Source organism: Acanthochromis polyacanthus, chromosome 22, assembly GCF_021347895.1.
Source record: "Acanthochromis polyacanthus isolate Apoly-LR-REF ecotype Palm Island chromosome 22, KAUST_Apoly_ChrSc, whole genome shotgun sequence".
Classification (NCBI taxonomy): Eukaryota; Metazoa; Chordata; class Actinopteri; family Pomacentridae; genus Acanthochromis; species Acanthochromis polyacanthus.
Window position 1 is genome coordinate 24,904,826 of NC_067134.1, and position 18,004 is coordinate 24,922,829.

The 18,004-nt window shown below is 42.9% G+C and overlaps 1 protein-coding gene across 1 annotated transcript in view; it reads right to left on the reverse strand.

The window, feature by feature from the left end:
• mbnl2 (muscleblind-like splicing regulator 2) overlaps nt 1-18,004 on the reverse strand; it is a 62,104-nt gene that overhangs the window by 38,050 nt on the left and 6,050 nt on the right. The window contains 1 exon segment of the mRNA XM_022195660.2: nt 13,074-14,000. Within this exon segment, the coding sequence (XP_022051352.2) occupies nt 13,074-13,247 (174 nt within the window). The 5' untranslated portion in view covers nt 13,248-14,000.

An 18,004-nucleotide genomic window follows, 5' to 3' on the forward strand; every position in this document is an offset into this window, starting at 1 on the left:
TGTCTCGCTTGTGTTGTTTGCCCATTTTTTGTCGCTTTTTAACGTTTTTGTCTCATTTTTGTTTTGCTTCAGGTCATTTGTCTCATTTTTGTAACATTTTGTCATATTTTTGCCTTTTTTGCTGTGTTAATCATAAAGTATAATACTGTATCATTCAGTCTCAGATACCTGTGACTAAATGTTTTGTCCTTTGTAGACACTCTGTGATCTGTAGGCTGTAATGTGTAAATGATAAACTGAGGCTGAATGTTGTTGAAATTTCACTTATTTTTCTTCAGAAACGTCAGGTTGTTCATAACGTTTTGTGAAAAGATAATTCCTTAAATGTGAACAGTTTCAGAATGCACTTTTTTGCACTGAAACAAGACAAATTTATTATGCTGTGATTTTACTGGTCCAGCCCACTGGAGATCAAATTGGAACCTGAATTAAAATGAGTTTGACACCACTGCTTTACACGATGAGAGAGAGAAAAAAAACACAGGATTTTTACATGTACAAATACACCAGTCGCGGATAGATAACAGGAAACAATAACGTCCACAGTTGCTAAACAGAAGCTTGTGCAATTTCATTTTGCCATATGCGGCCACAGGGGAATACAGCACGGCATCGCCTGGATCGGCGTGTTTGTTGGCTGTGATGATGAGGCCGCTGAGGCCTCTGCTCTCCTGTGGGCTGAAGAGACGAATCCCACATGGAGATGATGAAAACAGTTCTCATAAGACTGAGAAAGCTTATACTCTGTAAAGGCAATAGGAGCCCTTTGGCCGGAGAAATGAGATCAATAAAACAGAGGTGCAATGATTCAGTCTATGAGCTGCAGGATGTTTGATCTTAAAATCGCCAGGTAAATATATGGATCCCAGTCTTCACCCGTGTCGTCACATGGTTGCGTTTCCTGTTTTCTCAAAGGTAAGATTGTAAACGGGATGAGTGAAAAAGTGAACAAGAAGCTATGAAAATGTAAACAGAACAGGATTGTAGTAGTTTACAGGCAACATCTGTTTGTTTATCGACCATGAAATGTGTTTTCTGGTGTCAAGAAAAAACAGCAGCGTGTATCTGAGCCCTGCAATCGTCAAATGCGATCCCACCATGAATGTTTCTGTGGATGCCGCCTCTCTCTCTCTCCCTCTCATCCTCCAGTCCCACCTTCATTCCCTCACCCGCCATGGGTTCGGCCTACGCTGTGAGCGTGTGCGCTGTCAATTAGTGTCCCCCACCTGTCGCTGTGGGTCACTGGTGCAGGCATCTGCTGGGTGTGAAATTGGCCATCTCACTTTCGTCCGTGAACTTTGCATGCTCCCCCTCAACTCGTCGGCTAAAACACACACGAACAGACCGCCGCTGTGACCTGAAGTTAACCTTTATGGTATGGCCACCGTGCACACTAGGGGAAGGGGTAAGTGTGTGAGACAAACAATTCCTCGAGCTCGGAGCAGGTATTAAAAAACTACAGGAATAGTAGATATTACCACGCATGTTTCAGGCTTCAAAGATATTCAAAAGCTTTGATACTTCTTTGTAGTACATCCTCCGATGTCAGAAATAAACTTGTTGTGTACAACGATATTACAATTACCACATAATAAACAGGACTTATTTATTAACAAATAGTGGGAATTCATACTCAGATAAAATAAACAAAAGAGGCATCAACACCGCACAATTTAAGAACCAGCATCAAATATTCCCAGATTTTCCTCGAACGCAAGGATGTCAAACATGAGGCTCGTGGGCCAAAATTGGCCCTCCAGAGGGTCCAATACGGCCACGGGATGATTTTGTAAAGTGTAAAAATTACAGAGAAGACATTAACTGCAGACTGTACATTTGTAAAATTGTACATTTAAAATAATTTCTAGATCATACTAGATTTTTCATTGTTTTTGTGTCATTTTGTGTCTAATTTTTGCAATATTTTGACATGTCTTTGTTGCGTTTGGTCTTTTTTGTCAGATTTTTGTCATTTGTCTTGTGTTTTTGTCGTTATGTGTTTCATTTGTGTTTTCTTTTAACCCTTTCCGCTTCAGTGCGTCGTAGGTGTACCGCCGGCGGTACACCTACTAATTTGCATAGGAATTTCAAGAATGTCCGACGGCTGCAAACCCGATTATACAAACACTATACGCCGATGGAAAGCTTAGATTCTCATGAATCCGCCAGTATAAACCACTTTCAGATGTGATTACCACAGCGGGTGAGAAAAACACATTTGTCCGACAAAAACGAATATTCATCCATCCGTTCTCTACACACGGCTTCAACGCACACAGCGCGACTCACATTTCCGGGTTTATTATTACACACACAAAAAAGATTCCACAAAAAACGGCCATAATCCAACCTTTTACATCCAGACAACACAAGCCAGTAAACTATTTTATCCAAAACATGTCCTGAAGTCGGTATAAAATCCACGAATCGGTCGTTTTCAAGGAAATGCACCTCGCGATGTGCGTCCAATATTCCCTGTATTTTTCGGCATTTTTTTAATTTAAAAATAGAATATTAGCGATTTTTTGTACTGAAAACGGCTGGAATTGACTGAAGCTTAAAGGGTTAAAATATTTTTGGTCATTTTGTTCCTTTTTGGTCATTTTTTTGTCTCATCTGTATCAGTTTTTTGGTCGCTTTGTAATTTTTTTGTCTATTTTTTTGACTCTGTTATTGTTATTTATTATTATGCTGTAATTTAACTGGTCCGGGCCACTTGAGATCAAGTTGTACTGAATGTGGCCCTTGAACTAAAGTGGGTTTGACACCCCTGCTCTAACGAGACAACTTTAAGTCTACTATAAGAGACATTTACGGCGACTCCAAGACTTTCATCTGGACAAGCTCTATCAAATTACCCCACTTTGGAACAGCTAAAGCCTGGCCTATTAAGCTTGATAGTCTTAAATTAACCATCTACTCTAACCTTGCGCCAAAACAGCAGTATTGTTTGGGCTGATCAGACATTTTAGACAAAGGCACTCAGTATTGCTACCCTATCACGCTGACTCAAGCCTTATCCTCAGTCCAATGAGATAAATAACTGCCTCTTCATTATGTATATGTTGAAGGCACAACAGAAGTGAGAAACCACGTTGAGGAAGAAACTTTTAAGTGCCATCTTTGAGATCATGATCTCCAACGAGCTCATGCAGCGTGGCGGACAGCATAGGGAGCGTTTCATTAGAAATGATGGCAGGTTTTTACCACACAGACGATCACTGCCACTCATCAAGTCCGGACGGGATGAGTCAGAACGCTCTCAAGAGAAAGAGGGAGCTCACATGGGGTACTCTCCATTGTCACTGCTTTTTTGGAGGGATGTCAGTCACTTTCAGGGCAGTTTATACCTTTCGCTTTATTAAGAGAATTATCTTCAGCACTGCCTGGTCTTCATGTGGGATTGGGATGTCATTTTAGGGCTGGTTTGATGCAGACCAATAGTCATTTAGACATAAAAAAAGAAAAAAAAAAAAAAGGTGGAGCGAACCCATTCTGGTGTAGGGCCCCTAAAGATTGCATTTCTGTTGCCTCATTAGATGGAGCCAATTAAGAAGATCTCTGTCTCATTATAAAGGCCGGCCCCTGGGAGACAGCTGGGCCTGTCTGTCTAACTGTTTGTAGCTCACGAGGTGTGTGTCTGAGTGTGTGTGTGTCTACAAGCTGAGGGTGGCTGGGTGAGAATTGTGGAGCATCTTGAGCTCGGCGTCTTTGTGGTTTCGCCCATTTTTCTAATCACGGGAGAATCAAAAGAAGCTCGGAGGAAGCAGTCAACACGTTTCTCGCGCAATGATTAAATTCGATGTTTAAAACGGGCCACGGAAAGCGCCATATGCTTCGGTATACCGGCAACGCAGGAAACACACTGTGACCGGCAGTAGGCATCGCTGGCACACACACAGAAGGCTAAAGCGAGTGATTTTCCAAGCATAATATACATTTTAAATGAAATCATGTAAGGTGAGATTCCACTGAATAAAGCAGACGCATAAAAGCGACTCTTAGACAACCTGAAGTCTGTCTCTGACTGATGATGAAACAACAGATCAATAATTAATGAGACCAATAGTAAAGGTCAAGCGCACAGCAAGCTTCCTGCCATAGATCTGCCTTCAGCTTTTACTGCAGAGGTGCTCACAACAGCAACGACTACTGCAGCAGTAAGGGAGTTTGAGTCCAGCTGGCTTTGAAATCACCAAATGTGAGGATAGCATTGATTCTGCAGCGCTGATTTAAGTTGCCTTTTTTTTTTTCCCTTTCCACGGAGGGGAAAAAAAATGCAGAGAATCGAGTACTTTATCAGCACTGTGGGCAGCAGAGAGAGATGGAAGAAGAGGATGACTCAGAGGCAGTGGGTGGACTGAGACCAGGTGAGACACTGGTACAGCAGATGGGCAGATTTTCAGAGCTCAGTCTTTCCATCATGCTGCAGGGAGCTCATTGGGTGAAGAACACCTACTATTCAATGTGACTTGAAGCAGCATTTTTGCTTTGTTTTGGAGAGAAGACATAATGGAGTTCAAGTTCAAACCTTCTACGCTATGATGTAACGAAAGCTGTGCATTAGCCGAGTGGTGTAGGCAGACCATAATACACATCAGGACTGCTGTACTGTATTTGAGCAATATATTATCAGTCTAAATATAAAGACGTGACGTACAGACGCAACACCTTAGCATGTTTTGGTTATAGGAAAACAATAACTCCAGTGCCTTCTTTCTGATGTCTGAAATATTCTTTCTTGACACAAAAAGCTGCATTCACCACTGTTACATGCGCCTGTTTTTTCCCGAGTTGGCTCAGTTTTATTTTTAGCTTGGCTGCCCACATTAAAAGGCAAAACTGTTTACTAAAATTCCAGTCGCTACAGGACAAGATTTTACAACCAAAAAGACTCGACAAGGTGTAAACCAGCAGCACCAACCGCAAACCAAGAGAACCAGCTATGATTTAACACAATAAATTTGGATAGTAACTGATTTTGTGCAGCTAAAATGTGCATTAATGTAGCTTTTTGCTTTAATTTGAGCCACACAGATGTGAATCTAACTGGCGGCCCAATTAAAATCCCAGCATGTACAATTTCATAGCAACAAGTAAGGTTAAAACATCGCAAGTTTTGCCACGAATTAAGGCATTTTAGGCTGAAGCCCGTGAAATCCTGGAGGGACTGATATATATGATTTACCCATTCAAACTGTAGAGCTTTAAGTTATTCATAATTCATGGTGTCTGCTTTGAGTAACAGGTGGGTGCTGTCACAAGATAGTCGACTCCCACTCAGCCTCTTTGCTCATTTTTGGATTAAATGGGAACTTGCCGCCACACTGAGCTTCCAAACTGCTGTAAAGAAAACATATGGTTGACGTCACAGAGGGTTCATTCAGTTTCACCTTCGTGTATCAAGAACAGAAGTGCAAATTTTAACTGTTGTAAAATCCTTTTCTCCAAGATAACAACACGAGCATGGCAGAAAAGGAAAAGAAAAGGTTAACCAGTGAGCTTAGCTGCGTTGTTGTCAACAGGATTGCAAACTACCACAATCTAGATATGGTTATCACATGACCTGTCAATGTGACAACCCTCATAAGAAACCACCTCATGTCAGTTAGCTGTGAATCGACTTTCTATGTGGCTCAAGCATCCAGTACAAATCAAGCTGTCACCCTCTGATTGAGGGTAAAATGGGGGTTAAAACTCTTTCAGTTGCACAAAAATGTATATTTTGATATCAGACTTATCCTAGCTTGTAGGACCGACTGACTAACTGGACCTGGGTCATGAGACGGTGAGCTGATCCGACTTCCTCCTCACTCTTTCTTACTTCATTCTATCTATGGAGCTTTTTTTTTTTCATCACATCAGCCAGACTGAGGCTGTGGGCAGCAGGGGATGAAATCACACGGATCAAATGAAATTTGGCATGGTTTGCACTGGCAAGACGGCGAGCGTGCACGCATTCGCCGGCGTACGAGGAGGCCTGTTTAAGGAACAGCAGCAGTGGGGGTCTCCGAGGGGCTCATCAAAGCATGCCGCGTCCACTGTAGCCCCACGTTAAGCTCAAGTCAGTGCCTCATTGTGTCTGTGTGAACGACCCCGGGGGAACACCAACTCCCGCTGCGCCGCATACATTCCCCTCCACATGTTTGCTCTGCCCAGGGTGTGGCCCAGTTCGAGAGGATTACGCTGAGGAATGTAGCCAAGCCCATCTTTTAAAACAAGAGAGGAGAAGGGGGATGAGGCCACGGGCGTAAAGTTCACGTTCACCGAAGCTTCCTAAATACCCAAAAACATGCAAATGCAACAAAGTTAAGTCGGAGGAAACACCAAATTTAAGAAAATACTATCTTTGGCGTTTCACATTGTTTTTTCTGTCTGGATTGGTTTCACTGGAGACACAGATTAACTCACGATTGCAGGCACATTCCTCGTAAATCTTAATAATAGTCTTTGATAATTGGTTTAAAATTGTTCCTCTGCTTCCCCGCCTGGCTAAGGCCTGTCGCTTGCAGACAGGAAAGCCCTCATACTCCCACCTTCATTTCTTTACTCTTGCGGTTGAATCACTTGTTTTCCTTTCCTTCCGTTACTCTCCCAAGCCATTCATACATTAACACCTTCCCTTCTTTCCAGGTTCCCTCGCTTCTTTATTTACCGGTTTCAGCCGTCCCACGCCCCCTCCAAAAAACACTTACAACATGCTCTTTTGAAGCACAGTCCGGATTAAGATGTTCTTACCAAGTGAGGGAAACCAGGGCGCTCCACCCCCAGGGGGACTTCGCCTGAGCTTGTGATACAAATGAGGAAAAAAGCACTCCGCACACCTGAAAGTAGCTTCTATTGTTCCCCCCTGCTTCCCCACTTTCTTTCCGACGAGCGCGACTTGACGAAACATGATCACGCCGAGATGCAGCAGACTATCCCCCCTCCACCTCTCAGCCTATGGAAGTTCAGCCAGGCGTGGTGGTCACCTGGTAAAATGTGACTGGTCCAAAAAAAAGAAAGAAGCGTGGAGGGAGAAATCTAAACAGAGCGTGGTATCAGGCATCCAATCTGCTGTTAGGCTTGAAGGTCTCCTTGACACGTACAGTTGTGCTCATAAGTTTACATACCCTGGCAGAATTTGTAAAATGTGCTCCATTCTTTAATGAAAACATGAATGATCAGAGCAAATACAATTGCATGACAATAAATAGCTTTGTCTGAACACCAGCCCTAAATGAAAGAAAAATGTTTCCATTAACAAACATATTTGCTAAAAATAAAGGACAATATTTCACAAATTTGGCCAGGGTATGTAAACTTATGAGCACAACTGTATGTCTTGCAGTAAGAATGGAAAGCCACATAAATGAGCTGCTTATTTTTAGTCTTTTTAGTCTGTCTTCTTTATTTAGAATCTGCATATGTGTGCTGTGTGCGGTGAAAAACATTAGCAGAGATGACCGTTCTGACCACTTTTTTCTGTAAACGGGAGAAATAAAAGTCTGTCAGCATGGTCAGAGACAGCACTTGGGGGAATAAATTGTAAGAAAAGCGAGATAAGCATCAACGAAAGGCTAAAGCCGGAGGAACAGTCGATGTGACATCACCACATGACTGCCGTGATTGCATTTGCTCCATTAAGGTGGGTATTCTCGCTCGTTTGCCACAGCCCCCTCCTCCTCCACTCATCCCACCTCTCCGTCACGGTTTCCATGGACACGGTGCAACAAGTATCAAAGAGCTCAAAGGAAATGGCTTCAACCAACGACACGAATGTGACGCTGCAGGAGACGCGGTGCTGCTCCTATTGATTATCTATCACGTTTTGAAGCGAGCCATGTCAAAGTTGGAAGGGAAGGAACGTAGGAATAGATCCCAGGATCACAACTGTGTTTGTTCATCACTGCTTTTATCATGTCATTCGTGTGATTAACTAATGGTGATACATCTCCACGCTTACGCTGCTGAAACCAGCTACCTGTATGGAGGCTGCACAATGACATCTACATTCTTGTAAGACATGTAAATGTCATGTTGTACCTGGAAGCCGTTAAACCTGTCTGAACGTGTTTGATTTGCATGTCGTTTTCCTAACTCAACAGCGATGAAGTCATCAATGCTGCAAATGCACTAAAGGTTTGGATTATTTTGGATCGGAGCAGAAGAACTATGATGAGTCCAACGCCACGCTGGAAATCTAAAATATAAAGGGTGCCCATTAAGTCTCTTTATAATTTTAAGAATTGATTACAAAGGCAGTTGATAAGACATCTTAACCAGATTTTTTTTTTATTGTAATCAGTGTTTATTAACATTTGTAATCACATTGAAATTGTGTGTTTCAGGTATTTTGTTGGTGAAAGAGGTACTGTTAAATGAAACCCTAAAAAAGGGCTGCTCCTTAGACCAGTGGATTGGAAAGGATGGGCCATTTCCTTGGCCACCATGTTCACCAGATATCACTCCCTTGGACTTCTTTCTATGACGTTACGTTAAAGATATTGTGAATCAAACAAAGATGCAGGACATTACTGACTTGAAGCAAAAGATTTCTGATGCCATGGAAAGAAATCGAGTACTGTCTTGATGTGCTTCGTGCAACTAATGGTGCCCATTTAGAGGTGCATTAAATGAGGTAGAAAAAACTTTGGCAACCACTGACTACAATAAAACTAATCTGGTTAAGATATCCTATCATCTGCCATTGTAATAAATTCTTAAAATTGTAAAGGGACTTTATGGACACTCTGTATGTTTGGGAAAAACAGCTGACGACAGTTCTCGCTGCTGCTTCTGTCGCTGAGGTCACCGCTGCAAAATTTTGATGTCACGTCTCAATGGAAACGAATGACACCTCGTAAACCATCTCGTGTCTCCCGACTAAATGTGAATTCAGCTTTAGTTGGACAGAGATGAAGCAGCTTGTCCTATTTTGAGAGATGACAAACGTAGCATAGAGAGACTGTTTCAGAAGCCCACAGTGCAGAGCAGGGGACAAAAATAATCCCCTAGACATTACACTATAGAAATGCTGAGAGCAGCGCCGTGTCAGGATGCTGCGAGCTTTATGATCGAGAAAGCAGGAGCAAGCCGAGCGGGAATGATTCCTCGTCATCAATCCGCCCATGCAAAGCACTGTAACAGAAAATGCAAAACCAGGGATTTTGATCACCCCTATAGGTCGTTTTCTCTGTGCCAGGTGAATGAACCTGACTGTTTGGCGGCTTCAAACCCCAATCTTTTCCATGCATGGTCTGATGACTTCACTGCCAGCTGGAGACTTAGATAATGAGAAATCTGAAGAGCTGGGGCTGTTCTTCAGGTCTCGTGGGTAAAGATGGATGCCCACACAAGAGTCATAATTGAATTATGCCCTCAAATGTAATGTATACCCAGCGAAAAATACACAAGGCAGTTACGTCTTCTCTACTCCTTGCCACAAGCAATGAAAGCTGCCTGACTGAGTGGTCCCGCTGTATTGTGTTTAAAATGAATTACAGCTTTTAAAAGCTGCGTTGCAAAAGATGACAGCCAAGAGTCAGAGACACCTGTAATTTACATAATATCAAGTCATAAGATTTTTTTCTTCAACCATTGTGAAGCCCAAACACTCAGCTAAACACAGACGAGAAGAGTCAAAAACGATTATGTGGCTCTGCGTAACATATATCCAAAATATTTCAGAGTGGAGATAAGGCTACGTAAGAGTTCAGCAAGAAGCCTTTGTGATCACAAGAGTGGTTCTGCAAATTTATCCTGGAAACAACAACCCAGACAGTCAGATTCTCCACTGAGTTGGCGTGCTTGCCAGTGACACGGTTCCACCTCCACTCCTAAGCGTTACCTTTCACGTGTTTATGAAAAGGACCCTTCTGATCATCGGCCAGGTCACGCCTGGTGGCACACAGCCGTGGCATGATAACCCTATCAGATGAGAAGACCCAGGAAGACGATACGGGCGTAATGGGGTGAAAATCGGCCTGCCGTGGAGCGAAACACATTTCCTAATGCATAATAAAGCGTTCATTCTCTTAGCTGTCACGAGGAAAGTCTTTGTGAGAGAGAGAGGGGGTGAGTTGGAGTTAAAAGTACAGAGAATCCTGTATTCTCGTTCTGTCACTGGGCTGTTTGGTGAAGAGAGGGGGAGAGAGATAGAGAGAGAGAGAAAGTTGAAATTGTGTCTCTTTGTCTATACATTTAGAAGCACTGGGATTTTAGCTGACGGGCTGACCCAAAGCAGCCTCCAATGCAGCGACTCAATTCCTGGACAGTCAAGTCCTGACAGCAGATGTGAGAAATATTCCTGTTTTTTAGAATGCCAGAAACAAACACAAAAAATCATGCTTGTATCTGGACAGACTGTCAAACTAGGCGCTAACCAGAAGTATGGAGAAATCTCTTCCACTAGCATCACCATGCCGTTAAGGGAGGCAAAAATACATTTAGCACGAATAAATATGGCAAAAAAAACAACAGAATTCACTTTATGTCAAACCAAGAGTTGCACTATGATGAGCAGGAACCAGTTGATGTCTGCAGTGATTCTGGTGACACTACATTTGCTGGCATTTCATCACAAAAAATAACACATTCAGGTCGAATCTGTCTTGTCCTTCACTAAAACCAAATTTAAGGCGACTCTTGAGGTATAGCCGGAGTTTTTTTTCTCCTCTTTGTTTAGGTACTGATGAATCTTCAGCAGTTTTGCTTTTTTCAGATATTGTTTCCGTTAGTAGTGTTCAAACTGCTCACAAAAACAATGAATCTGGACGAGCCAACCTGAAGAAAGCGTGGACAGAGCTTGAGAGGTCAAAGAGGTGTGGCCATCGAAGTAGCAAAGGATTTTTGAGGAAATAAATGCGTTTTAAAAATGTTTTATAGGTAGACTTGTGGTGACACAGTAAGTCTGTTACTCTGATTTTATCCAGAATGTAAAAATCTAATTTTTCTGACCTCACACCCTCAGAGCTGACAAAGCTTTGCGTACCTGCAGGTTGGGAACCACTGCTTTAAACTAAAAAAATCCGGCTTTTCAAAATAAAGGCAGAAGGCAAAGGGTATCTTCACGAGGCTTGAGTGAACGCTGTCCCCAGTTTACCTTAAAATAAGGAGTCAATGGGGGTGTCCATTGATTATCAGGCTGTTTACACCCTTTTTGTGAAGTTGCCATGTCGATGCACGGGGGGGAATCACAAAGACCTCCCTTTTTTTCTTTTTTTTTAAATCTCCATAGAGACGCTATGGTCAAGTATCCCATAAGAAGACACACAGAGTCTCTGGAGAACAATGCAGCTCACACTGTGGAAACCTGAAAACCTTCTGTCTTGATGTAATCATCAAGACTGTCAGCAAAGGCTTTTGAGCGGTGATGAGCGAGCAAGTGAGATGCCTCATTCGTGGCAACTGAGAGCAGGGATACAGGATAAATTACTTGAAGTTCTCCCGGGCAGTTACAGCAGCCTCTGGGAGATGGCTCGACTGCATGCCTCGGATGTTCCTTTATTTCATAAATCAAGAAGACTCCCTCAAAGCCAATGTGTGTATAGGAAATGTCAATGAGCACATTCTAGAAGAAATGTGGTGGTACAAGGCTGAGCTTTCTGATCACCAGGATGCCTAGTTGTTCAGGAGCAGAGGTTCCATGTTTGGGCTATCTTTTCATGGTGCAACAACAAATCAGTTCTGATTAGAGTCAGCTGTTTGCTCGTTAAACCATAACGGGATAAGAGCTCCCAAAATCTGGCAGCTGGGAAAGAATGTCACTCAATGGCTGACTGCAAGCAATAACTTGAGCGAGTCTCGCTATGAGCTACATCCTAGCCAAGAAAGCAGCTGGTTGCGCCATAAAAGCGGTTCGTTTTTACAGTGTGAAATAAATAACAAAACCTCGAGCAACCTGTAATGAAGAGGGCTTTAACACACTTCGATATGCGTTTCAAGGTTAGGACAGCAGTTCAGTCTTGACCCATGCAGTCCACCATTTTGCACCTTTTCTGTTTAGCAAATCAGAATTGTAGTTTTTTGGCTCTGACCTCGTAAACAACCTTGAAAAATGTGATATACCGTACGTTCTCCACACATTGCACTGCTGTATATGTGAAATGCAGCCGCAGCTCATACTTAAAAAAGACAAACTCCTCACAGTTCCAGTGTTCTGCTCTAGTTTCTTTGGCTATTTATCATTGTCACATCTGCTTTTTTGTTTTTTTCTTTCTCCCACAGCTTGAAAATAATAGGCTGCTCTTGGATGCAGTCATTTTATTTGCAGCATGTGGGGGCCTGTGTGAATCGACCTTGTTATAATTGGGGAGACTTTAAAGAGTCTGGTGTTAGGATGTTTTGCCACTATGAGAAAGCAAATGGGACCATAATAAGGGCATCAAACATCAGAAATACAACGGTAACATTGCTTCTCACAGGGGGTAACCAGATAAACGACAGGTCTTCATAAAGGAATTAATACTTCAACGTGGCTTTTGGCCCTTCGGTGAATTTAAGTCGGCAAAATGCACATTAATTAAGACGCTTTTCCTGCATCTGTGAGACCCAGACATTACAAAACAAGCTCTGTCTGTTTATGTTGTTTGTAGGTTGTGTGTGACAGCTGACGTCCATCCAGGAATAGAAGCCCTGGAACGACTCAAGGCGATCAGATGTTGGCCCACAAGTATGGATGATGGACAAGGCACGGTAACATTAGATGAACTTACCGTATAAAAACCAAACCCACACAGTGAACATGACAACAGACCTTCCTGGCATTTAGCTTCATAGGTCAGACTGGCGGGCTAACTGCAGCGCAGCATGTGGACCTGACACACATGCTAATTTGAGCAGACAACCTACACCCGCTGACTATTACGAACCACAAAGCCGTAACATTTTACATCAGGTGTTATTTTGGTACGGCAGAGATCAAATTGAATTATTCAGATTTGTATTTTTTAGTTCCATGAGGTTGCGGAAGGAGAAATAAACGAAGGAAGAAAAAGCCATGATGATTTCTGTGTGTATTTTATGGCAAATTGTCCTCATCAAAAAGGTAGTTTTACAGTCTGTTTGCACAGCAGTGACGTGAAAGTTCTTACCTTTAACGAGTCAAAACAGGCGATCACCCTCCCGTTCTCCACCTGGCAGCTTTTAGGTGGATGGGCAAATTTGCATTCTTCATCACTGCGTGAACAAGTCCCTCTCTGAAACTGTCGGCACACTTCCAGGGTCAGCCATTTTGTGTCCCGTATCGAGGCGATGTTTAGAGCCATGTCAACAGCACTGGCTGCGGAGCCGGGGTGGAGTGGAGCCACTTGGTTTAAGGAGGAGGCTATCCTCTGAGGAGGTCTTTCAGAGTGTTCCAGTTAAAAAAATAAATAAATAAAAAAAATAAAAACAACTAAAACTGATGGGACATGCAGCTATAAACGGTCTGCTTCAGGTCAGTGAATTAGATTTGTCCTTGCAGACAGAAAACTGGAGGTAATGGTCTGGCAAAGTCTCTGTGACCTGAGCATGGGACTGCACTATTGAGTTATGCTGGAGTTTGTCAGTCAAAGAGCTAATTGTTCATCAATCAGTAAGTCTCAGGTGCAGACCTCTGACAAGGCAGAGGGGGCATGCTCGGAGACAAGCTCTACTGGTTTTACCAATGTCCCCAAAATGTCCTTCGTATGAGTGATGATATCTTTGCAAGGGCGGATGTTGGGGAACAAAAGTGGTGCTATTTTGAGGTACAATGGCACAGTTTAGGACAACACAAAGTTTGTGGCTTCTATTGTTTAGAATCTTCAGTCTGTACTCTCTCTGAGCTTTGGCAGCTTGGCCAGCAGTGCAGCAGCTCCGCCTCCTAACTCAGAGTTTCCTCACACAGAGCGCAGGTAAGGACAAACCAAAGGTCAGGGGTGCTTCCAGCTGAGCCGTGTCCCGTCACGACCGCAGAGGGGAAAATCTGGAGCTCTTCGGTGACACTCGAGGATCTTCAAGTAGGGATGTTGTCTCACAAGGCACTTTCTGTCAGCGATCTGAAATGGAGAAGAGAAAGAGAGAGACGAGGAACAAACAGACTGACGTTATTTTTACAGTGAGAAAATGGCTCGCCTAATATGATGGGCAACAATTCATCTAACAGGCTTCAACAGGCATTAGCAGTGTTTGTTTATGCGTGTCAATCTGAATTTGTGTGCATACTGGCCCAGAGGGGTGCTAGCTCTAAAGGACACGGGGCTGATAAACCAGAAAAAAAAGGCACTTGTGAGGTTATTTAGAAGCCACTTGAGTTTAAGTCCCCCGGTCACTGCTGTGTGCCTTTGTACAGGGTGACTACAAGCCAGTGGCTTTCCAACATTCTCAATACAAAGTGGTGAATGGCAAAAGCCCCTGTGCTATGAGACAGTGGGCAAGAGCACGGAGTCAGAGTGGAGATAGAAAAAAGCCCTGGGGTCCAACCCGCCCTGTAGAACCATGCACGGAGGGATGGAGCAGCCAATAGAAAACCGCGCAGCGCAGCACTATTCCGGGCAGTCGTCCAGCAGCCAGAGAGGGACCGAGACAGATGCATATGTCAGTGCCAGACACGATTATGACACTGCCCAGTGTCCTGCAATATTCTCTGGTCTCCCACCATCCAAATTAGTTACCGGTTCATTGATAGCGGCCTGTCAATTTACATTCAGGAGAGGAATGTATGCATGTGCTCCCTGCCTCTACCTGTATCGGCAGTGGTCCCTGGGTCTGGTTACTGTCTGAAGGGAGTGAAAGGGGACAATTGGTGAAGAAACAATCTGAGGAAATGACCTTTAGCTTGAGCGTATGAAATCCATTACTAAGCTACTGCGCAGGGAGCTCTTTCCTTGGCACATCTGGAAATGTTTTTCTGCTAAGTGGGGGCGGGAAAAGGGGTTGAGGACACCAGACAGAGGGAGGAGAAAGAAGAGAGTTGTAAAACGTAGAGCTCTGGTTAAAAGATTACCCTGTTGCTGTTATCATATATAAATATAAACACACATAATTAATATATGTATCAATGTAACCATGGAAAACAGACAAGTCAAAGGCCAAACACACAGAAAATGTTCAATTCCATGAGAGCAACATCATTACCAGCCTCTCAAGGCACATGACAACTCGTTAATGAAAGCAAGTTAAGACTCGAACGTCCATCTGTGCTACTGTTTAAAGAAGAAATCCCTTCACAAATTTCCCACGTAAACAGTTTCCATACAGAGGTGCAGTCCTTCGGGTCTAGATTTGGATTCAGCTCAGTATTGTACATCATTCTCTGTAACTAGAGACTCTCTAACTAGAATCTAGCATTTAAATTCTGTTTGAAGTCTGAAATATCAAAGCAAGAATCTCAGAAAAACTATACAGATCAGACCATGTATTCAGAAGTGTAAAAGACTTATCAGACCAGTAAGTCCCATAGACCTCCTTGGACAAATAGTGGCAGAAAGATGCTTCACCCACTAAACCTATACTGCCTCCAGCCTATGAATTTAGACCATTGTCTAGCTAATCATATTGTCCCACTTTAGTGCTGATCATGTGAAATGAGATCAGAAGCTTCCTCGTCCGATACGTACTGACGCCTGAGCGCCGCTCTCCAAGGCAGGATTTAATTTCACATCATCTCCCAAGGGAGAGAACAAATCGCTGCAGAAGAGACAGTCAGGTAAGAATCATGTCAGATCTGACCTTTAACAATTAATCCCTTCTTATTTTTAGAAGCCATAAGAAGTCTGCGATCAAGCTAACCTACTTTGTCAGTGTGCAAAGGGACGACGGCGCCACGTCTGTGTAAAATGACTGGCCTCAAATGATGAGCAGGTCGTGCTAAAATGGTCGGGAAACACAATCATTCATCATTTTTGTAAAAAAAAAAAAAAATCAGATTTGGAAAAAGAAAGCGGGGGTTTACAGCACCAAAAGCTGAAATAAAACAGACTGACAGTGCGGATAATAGCTGGTTGGGGTCATTTGAGGAGTTCACCGGGGACTGAACAAGCAACATTCACATGTTTGCCATGAAAGATATTCAAAACAAATGTTGAGCACTGAGGATGAAAAGGACCCTCATGTGGGTGTTAGTAAAATAAAGAAAACATGCAGGAACATGACCATGTCGGTTCCCAAACTGGATGGAACTCTAGTTTGCATCCTGAAGGTATTTAACTGCTATTTTTTGCGCTGGACTTTCCTTTGATGCACTAAATCTGCATCAAAACTAGCTTGAAACAAATACTATGAAAAACCAGTAAAGAAAATGTAAAGAAAAATCCTGATGGCTGGATCACATCATCAGTGAAAATGATCAACAAATGCAGCCCGAGCAGGAATGTTGGGAACAAAATGTTAGTAAAATGAAGCTGCCATAGCATCCAAGCTAAAGCTGGACTTTCTCAACAGTGACGACTGAGCTCTGCTACATTCTTGAGACACCGCAAAAGCCCCTGCTGGAAAGCAAACAGTGGTCCTGGAGAGAAAACTGTTACCTCCGTCATATAATAACATCCCATTCTATGAGCGGTGGCAGCTCAAACACACAGTAGAAGTAAAGTGCTTTGCAATAATGACTAGTTAGGAAATCTGGAGCTGCAGTCAGCTGCAGTGCATGTAGTTTTAGTTGAGGCTGGGTAGATATCTGCTTGGATATTGGGCCTCAGCTGTTGGTAAGGATAGTTTAGCTGCTTTACATTTACATGCAGCATGGCTTAGTTTACACTGGGTGATAGGAAACAACCACACAGCATGCTCTAAGTACTAATTCATGCAGCTAGATGTCTAACCAGACTCTAAATTCTTATAAAAACCATCTCAAGCTAACCTTTCTATAAGAGTCAACTCCAATCTTAGAGGACTAGACTTGCCTGATTAAATGAAAGTGATATGTACTGGAATTAAACAAACATTAGATAGGATGTTTAGCAGTTTCACTTAAATGCCGTCGATGCAAACTGCCATGAAAGCACATAATATAGACTTAAAGTTAGCTGCATGAAGATACCCAAAGTGTGCAACCTTCTGAGCTCATACACGGCATCATATTCCAAGATAACGGAGTCCTTCGCCCTTGATCACTCTCTTGGCTTCTGTGAAGGTCTCCTGAGGCATGCTAGTCTGCAAATCTACCCTAGAAATACAGGCTTAGCCAAAACCACTCACGACTCTGTCTCCCACCACCGCCACCTAAGTGTTGCACAACCAGCGGCTTTTACTTGCTTTCTCGATTTAATGTGTAATAAAATTGGATTAATGGATGGATGGATGGATGGATGGATAAGAGCATTATGTGTATAAATATAACTGTCTGTATTTTTCCATGTGTAAAAATTATTACTTGTTCACCTTGACAGACAGGTCAAAGTGGTTAAATTCAAATTAAACATTCTGTTTGCTGGTATTTATTGAAAATAGGTGGAATGAAACATTTTATTGTGATACATTTCATCCCTCAAGGCTCAACCATCCTCCGTTTCTGCAGGTCTGAATCCTTTCATGGGCAGAAAACTGCATAAATTCTTTCATATTCTACAGAAATAGAACCAAAAATCTGGCCCTCACATCATACAACTATTATATTTCTCAATGCCCCTGTAATGAAATGGATAATTTTATACCTGCCACCGAGGTGTGTGTGTGTAATAGCACGGCTGTCCACTTGGGTTTCACTTGGCAACTGAATCTTTAATCCTAATATTGTCATCCGTCCAGTATGAACTCGGCAGGCATTTCAAATAAAACCTACAAATTCAACACATTATCCTACTAATCTGTAGGTCCTGAGAAGACTTTGTCCCCTTTGTGTCCTGTACAAACAGTGGACAGACAGGATGACCTGATAAAGCAGGATAGAGATGTGAAGAAAAGCACCACAGTACTAGACTTTATGGATTACTGACGCTTACGAAGGCCAGCTGGCAGGGGCATTATCTTGGTCAGTCTGCTTAATTGAATGAGAGTCAGCGGGACTGGGGTGTCTCGAGTGAAAGTCATTGGCTTGACCTCTGAATACCACGTATGTAACCCA